This window comes from Theobroma cacao, chromosome 4, assembly GCF_000208745.1.
Source record: "Theobroma cacao cultivar B97-61/B2 chromosome 4, Criollo_cocoa_genome_V2, whole genome shotgun sequence".
In the NCBI taxonomy this organism is placed as follows: Eukaryota; Viridiplantae; Streptophyta; class Magnoliopsida; order Malvales; family Malvaceae; genus Theobroma; species Theobroma cacao.
In genome coordinates this window covers 18,648,179-18,655,561 of record NC_030853.1, presented here as the reverse complement: position 1 = coordinate 18,655,561, position 7,383 = coordinate 18,648,179, and the positions used below count along the sequence as shown (strand labels likewise).

The window sequence follows — 7,383 nt, the reverse complement described above, 5'->3', positions numbered from 1 at the left end:
AAAAAGAATAAAGACTAAAATCAAAGCTCTTTCCATAATATATTTAATAGTACTTGTTTGGCCAGACTTTTTCAACTTAGCTATCTCTTAAAAGTAGAAGCCAAGCTTAACAGGATTTTTAAGAAACTCTTCAAAAAAAATAACTTTTTTTTTTAATAAAAAATTTAAAACAAAAGAGCTTAAAAAAAACTTCAGAAAGGATTTTTCTCTATTTTTCTTTTAAACATATATCAGTTTTAAGAAAATAAGCGTGCTTTCTTGAATATTCTTAAGGTGAAGAAATTAATCTTTAGTCTCGTCATAGTGTCTGGAAGACTTAGGAAAGATGTGGGAGAAAATGAAAGAAAAAGATAAGAAAAATAGATAATTAAGGTGAATAAAAATAAATATGGAATCAAGGAAAATTAATTAAGACTAACATGAAATAACACACAATTAATTGATGCCGTTCTTTGTAAGAATGAAACATTTGGTGGCTTTTGAAAGAATAAAATCTGTGCCATCTTTGATTTACACATAACTTTAAATTTGTAGGAGCTCCCTAATGCTTATAGGACTACAAAATTCCGGATCGTTGAAACAAAGGGATGCTGCTATTGAATTCCCTGTTTCCGTATTATGATAACCATCCCAGAAAAAATGTGCATTCGGGTTGGGGCATGGCTCCAGGAATGGAATGCATGATAAGGTCCCATTTGCCCAAGTTGTGCAACATGGATTGCTTGTATCAGTGAAGCCTGCAAAAATCAATTAAATTAAAATATATAAATTGTTAACTTAAAAAAAAATTAATCTATTGTTGTGCTATAAACAAGTGGTGAAAATTTTAAACTGTAAAAACATAATTAAAATGTTATCATATGTCCATTTAGTTGTTATATTGATTTATTACTTGCATCCTTGAATATAATTTAATGGAATAAGAGACAATCCTTTAATCTCGTTTTCAGAATACAAAGACTCCACCGAGGATGTATGAGCTAATTGTTAAATACGTTTTAACGCTTACCATATTTTGAAGGATTAGTAATGAGATCGTAAACTAATGAATTTATTGGAGCAAGGATGAATACCCCGCCCCGAAGAGTAGATGTTAAATTCTTTAGCATTGGATGAAGCCTGCTATTAAAAAATGAGACAATTTGGTTTGTTTCTTCATGACATTTTCCGGTGAGTTCATATCTCCTTGTGTAATGTGGGATGCATCCAAGCGGGGGGATTTCGAGCATTATTAACTTCCTAGCTCCTAATTCATATAGTCTCTGCAATTGCAATAATACAGGTTCGAAAAAAGAAAATATTAATAAACATATTCAGGTAAAAAAAAAACACGAAAAAGCTGAATCTGTTAAACAATTGATGAATAGGAATTTGTGAAGAACCTCTAAATGCTTGGAGAGAGCATCTATGAGAAGCTGCGCATATGTTTGAGGGTCAAAATCTTGGCTTGTGCTAAATAATGTTGGTTCAAAATAGCTTTGAATGTAATCGTTGCTGCCCATTGTTAACATAAATATAGACTTTGCCAAGTAGTTAGAAAGCTCCTTAGAGCTTTTAAAGTGGCTAGGCAGCTTTGACTCAACTGTCGATTGAAAAAAATCAATTTGTTGACCCAAACTCAAGCATTTCCCCTGCAATAGAAAGGAAAACTTTTCTAATTAACGTAATTTATTTTAATTGGAGAGCACAAATATGAAATTATAAAGTATGAACGTGCATGCAGCACCCTGTTAATTAAATCTAATTGATTGAGGATACTCAATTACAAAAAAAAAAAAAATGTTAATGCATAATTGTTTATTAGATATGGGAGACAAAATCCTAAAAGAATGAAGGCAAGTGCATTATATGGATACCCTGTCATGTTGCCGAGGATATGTATATAACCTTTCCCTTTAGATTAAGAAGGAAGCAAAAAGGAGGATTGCAAACCTTTTTGAAAAACGTAAATCACAGAAGGCAAAACAGGAAAAAGTTTAAGACTATAAACAATGAACGATATAAATATTTGTAAATGATTTTTCAATATTTCTTCATAGTGCAATGAATTATTATACTCAACTCAACATTTCAAGACATTAAAAGTACTTTGACTAAAAGTGATAATTGGTGGGTCAATTGCTAATTTTCAAAAGTATGATAAAACTAGTTAAGTTTTAAGGTTTTAAGGCTTTAATCTCTTACAAGTTGGCTTCCGGTTTCGGGGAGAATTCCACAAGCTGAAGATGCATAATTCAGACCAGATAGCGTTATTGATTCATTAATACTCAGGTATGGTGGAGGGTACGGCAGCTCAAGAAGTTCAGCTTCAATTAACAAGAAATAAGGATAAAAATTAGAAACATATAATTGGTAATAGCTTAATGATGAAGAATTGATTTTTTATTATATCTAAGTATTTGACTCAATGATTGGTATATATGTATCTCTTTTCAAAGGGCAGTTTCGGTATCCTTCATAAAAAAAAGAAATGATTTTAACTTGAATTTTCCATACCTATAAAGTCTGGAAGAGTTCTTCCATTAGTGAACCTCCCGGTGAAATGTTGGACAAAATTCTGACCATAAGGTGGGTAATTTGCCTTAGCAAGGGTTGGCAGATGATTGTTGTTGCCACTGTCAAACAATGAATCTCCGAATACATATAGAGCTGGCGCAAGAGGTTTACTGTGAATTAGCAAGAAGAAATGAAGGAAAGCAAATAAGAAGGACGAAATTAAGTTGCTCATGTTTCAAACGAGAAGATTATCTGTGCAAGAAAAAGATAGAAGAGAAAGAGAAGAAGAAATGAGGCCGATAACAAAATATGTAATGTTTCCTCTGGACAGGAGTGGAAGATTAAAGGCCAATGGAGCTTTAATAGAGTGGGAAAAAATTGATAAGTTGCAATGAATATGCACAATCTTTTTCTTAGTTGGATCATTTGACTTGAAATCAAATCAAGTGAGATATTAATGTGGAGCCAGCCAGCTTCTCCATTTTTCGGGGAAGAGAAAAAATATTGTAATGAATTCGGAGTTAAGTATTCCAGAATATGACACAACTACTGAAAGTGCACAACAATAAACAGAATTTCATGAGTATCACATGAATTTTTTATCCTTTTTTTAGATAAATTGATTAATTTGAAATTATTTCATTCGAATTTCGTTTCTGTTTTTCACTTTTGTAATCATCAGCGGGCGACGTGATTATCACAGATGATTGTGGATTAATAATCAAAAGAAAAAAAAATCCGTTAAAGATACATAGAACAGATGTAAACCAACAGAAACTAATATTAAATTAGTGACAAATTAAATTAAATGGGAATGCCCAGAGTTTGACTCTTCATTATAATTATTCATTAAGATAACAGCTCTCTTCAAGGATAAGATTAAATTTCTTTGCATTCCAAGTAACCATCAACTTATTTTAATTGATTTCAATCGAAACTTTATATTATCTAATTTGAATATAAATCACTTAACTCAGAAGGAAAAAAAATTATCCATTTCGTCATTTAAATTTGTCATAATGCTTCAAAAGGTCCTTAAATTATTCAAACAAATTTAAATAAATTTTTATTATTTTATTGTGTTTAATAAAGTCTTTATATTTTTATTTTTGATTAAATAAATTTTTATTATTAACGGTTGACTAATTGTTATTAATTAAAATATCATTTATCATTTTATGATCACGTGACGTCGATGTAGAGGATGAAAAACATTGCATGGTTATGTTACCATGTCACATCAATATGTCATATTATTATTATGCAATGTTATTACACCATATCAACACCACATGACACAAAATGATAAATGGTATTTTAATTAATTACAAAGTTAATCATTAATTATAAAAATTTTTTTGATTCAAAACAGAGACGAAAATCTACCGAGGCATGGAGGTGCTTGCCCCTCACCATTGAAAAATTTCTAATTTTTTATATGTTTTTTTTTCCGAAAACAAGTGGCCCCCATGTTTTTGTCCTAACCCTTGCCACAATGAAATAGATGTTTTGAGCTTTTATTTATCACTTATAGGAACAGACCAATACTCTAAGAATAGACCCACTAATAACTAATAAGCACTAACTAAGCAGCTCATAGAAGTGTGACTTATAAACCCAAGAGATCAAGACCATGACGGCATGACCCAAGATAAGACAAAATATATAATAAAAACTACTAAAAGGTATGCTACATATATATTTTCTAGCCTAAACTTTTTATATACATGAATATGTTAGCCTTTTCTAATTTTTGCCCTCTGTTAGTTTAATTCTAAATCTGTCCCTGGTTCAAATAAAAGTATAAATATATTATTAAAAATAAATAATGAGATTTATTTGAATTTTCTTGAATAATTTAGATGTTTTATTAGTTATTATGCCTTTAACTTTTAAAAAACTTATGTTTCGATTATTCAATTATAAAAAATTATGTTTTAGTCATCAACTATTACCAAAATTAATATTTTGATCATTCAACTATTTAAAATTAACAATTCTCTTAGATATTATGTGACCTTGGTCACATTACAAGTCTATATCAACTCATTTGTTACGTGACATTGTTCATCTTACCAAAGTCACATGATGTAGGCACATCATGTGATGAATAGTCAAATACGAACATGTAACATGGTCAAGATTAGCTGATGAACATGCTACTTGACCAAAATTAGCTGTTGTGTTAGATAGTTATTAATTTTTAACTTGGCTGAACAAAAATTAATCTTTAAAAGTTGAGAGACCAAAATATTAACTTCGATAAAGATGAACAAAGTGTAACTTTTTTAAAATTAGATAATCAAAACAAAAACCTTCAAAAATGAAATGACCAAACGAATAATTTTTTTTTTTAAAAAGACTTGCCTTAGTTGGCAAATGAGTTGGCTATGAACGTCCTGAAAATGAGTTGATTGACAACTCCGAAATCCCTGTTCATGTGAGATTCCTACAATCTTCCACATTAAAATCATGATCATTAAATTTATGATAATCTCAAGTAATATTTATTTAATTTTTTATGAAATCCACATTAAAATCATGATCATTAAAATTATGATAATCTCAAATAATATTTATTTAATTTTTCACGAAATGATATTTCAATAAAAGTAGGATAAATTATGGTGCAATGGAGTTTTTTTTTTTAATAACTGAAATTTATTCATCATCCAGGGAAAGAGAACCCTGTTAAAATCGAAAAACATCACAAAGCTTGGACAGAATCTAAGAAAACAGAAAAAATAAACCTTTAATTTAAGCAAGCACTTTTTTTTCCAAAATTGAGAATTTTTTGTGAGAATGAATGTAGCCAGTGTACATATTCACATCTGAACCAGCTGCTGCAAATTAAGAGGAACGCAAACAGTATTGTCCTTGATACAACGACTTGCTATGTCTGAATAGACCACTTCAGTAGGATGATAGCCATCCCAAAAGTAGTTTTTGTTTGAGTTAAGACATGGCGCTACCCATGGAATGCACGCTGAAGTCCCATTTTGCCAAGTAACGCAACATGCATTGCTCGTGTCTTCTAAGCCTGAAACATTGAAGAAATGGTAAGAGAATGTTTTGAACACGTTGAAGCTCATGTGTGAATCTGATATCTCACATTCATAAGAAGTGGGATGTAAAAAGGGTCATGCATACAGGACTCAAGAACCCATCGGTTTAAGCTTTTGGATTCAAATAATATATATATATATATATATATATATATCCAACAGAAGCAGATATGGTTGAGCCTTTCTGATGGCTGATGTGTTCCTCATATATGCCCCAACCAAAAAGGAAAAAAAAAAAAAGAAAGAATGACATCTGAAATTTTTGTTTTGCTTGCCCAATATCATAGCCATTAATGGGGTGGGTTGACTGGAATTCACCTACAAATTTCATTCTTTCCTTTTTCCTCATCGCAAGTTATTAGCATAGATATTACTTGGATTCAAGTTGACTTTGATCAGATTCCATATAAGTTAAAGTATGGGCAGTGGTAATCACTTTGAAGCGTACCGTATTTAGAAGGATTCATGACCGCATCATTCCCTAACCAATTACAACGGGCAAGAACAAAGGTTGATCCGCGAAGAGTAAATGTCAAATTTCCTAGCATTGCAGGCAGCATATTGTTAAAATATGAAACAAGCTGATTTGCTTCGTCTAAACATGGTCCGGTTTTTTGATGTGTCTTTGCAACCGCAGGGGTACATCCAATGGGGCCGATTTCAAACATAACTATCTTCCTTGCTCCTAGATTGTAAAGTGTCTGCACAAAATTGGATAGTTATATTACATTCAAAACTCAAGTAGATGTGTCTAAAGATTAGGTTGGCTGTTTAGGCTCATGGACTGATCGCTCAATTTGAATCAGGTCTAGGCAAAGATTTTTAGACAGCCTTAAAGGTATTACTTTATCAATAAATAATTTTTTTGTATTTAATATTCAAAATATATTTGAAATCTTAATATATACTTATTTTCTTATTATTTTTTAAAAATATAATATTATGTAAACGCTTAGGCTTGGCTTTAAAAGTTGGCCCAAGAAATCTGGATTGAGCTCGACGCATAAATACCTATAAACTCAAGGAAGATAAAAAAAATAATAAATTAATAAATATACCAACAATTCTTCTATTGTCTAGTCGATAGAGCGTTCCTTTCCAATAAAAAGAAATTTAGTTTGTGTATGTATAATGGAATTAAAGGCCTTGACAGTTAATAGTCCTTTATAAATTTAGAAAACACGGCAATAATAAATATATTTGCTTCAAAAAATAACATATATAACTTTTATTTAAATATAACCCATCTTTATTATTTGCGTTAAAATTAAGCAACTAATAATTAGTTTTTTTTTTTGTTATACATTCCTATTTAAGGCAGACAAAGGTGAAATGCCCCTACTGCCTAAGCAATAACGGGTGATTGGAAGTCTACAAAGGAGTTATACTGTACACTATCCAATGGTTTTTCTAGTTTTGTTTTTTCCTTCTTCTTATGTCTAAAAACTGCTATACTATAACTAATTAGCCTATCTATTAAGTGATACTAGATATATATTAAATAGAGTTGTAATGCTGAGAAAAACCAGTTATATTACTGCCATCAGATGATAAAGCAGGCTAAAGTTTCCAATCAAACTGCAAAAATTGGTGCAAAGTTAATTAATATGTTAAGTTTAATTTAAAACCCTGCATCTACAATTTAAAGCAAAAAAAGATATGTAATTGTGTTACAAATTAATGATGTTAGGAGTTATGGCCCTCGATGTATAATAATGCATCAAAATCAAAAATATATAAAACATATATATATATATATATATATATATATATATGTGTGTGTGTGTGTGTGTGTGTATATATATAGTAAGTAACGAGAGAG

At 30.4% G+C, this 7,383-nt stretch overlaps 2 protein-coding genes across 2 annotated transcripts in view; both read right to left on the bottom strand.

Annotated features, from left to right (window-relative positions):
• On the bottom strand, positions 523 to 2,728 carry LOC18601785 (GDSL esterase/lipase 7). Its single transcript, XM_018119360.1, has 5 exons — positions 2,497 to 2,728; positions 2,185 to 2,306; positions 1,383 to 1,631; positions 1,010 to 1,262; positions 523 to 737 (listed from the first exon to the last, which is right to left on the bottom strand). Exons 1-5 carry the CDS (start codon positions 2,726 to 2,728, stop codon positions 523 to 525), a joined length of 1,071 nt encoding a protein of 356 aa, XP_017974849.1.
• Positions 5,189 to 7,383, bottom strand: part of LOC18601784 (GDSL esterase/lipase 7) — an 8,290-nt gene continuing 6,095 nt past the window's right edge. Inside the window, exons 4-5 of the mRNA XM_007032846.2 lie at positions 6,010 to 6,262; positions 5,189 to 5,536 (exon numbers count right to left, since the gene is read on the bottom strand). Coding sequence (XP_007032908.1) covers positions 5,322 to 5,536; positions 6,010 to 6,262 — 468 coding nt within the window. The 3' untranslated portion in view covers positions 5,189 to 5,321. The remainder of the gene's footprint in view (positions 5,537 to 6,009; positions 6,263 to 7,383) is intronic.

Coding starts and splice junctions, on each gene's coding strand:
- LOC18601785 (XM_018119360.1), bottom strand. CDS start 2,728: ATGAGCAACTTAATTTCGTCCTTCTTATTTGCTTTCCTTCATTTCTTC. Junction 1,632..2,184: donor CCGAAACCGGAAGCCAACTT/GTAAGAGATTAA, acceptor TTTCTATTGCAG/GGGAAATGCTTGAGTTTGGG. Junction 738..1,009: donor TACTAATCCTTCAAAATATG/GTAAGCGTTAAA, acceptor TGATTTTTGCAG/GCTTCACTGATACAAGCAAT.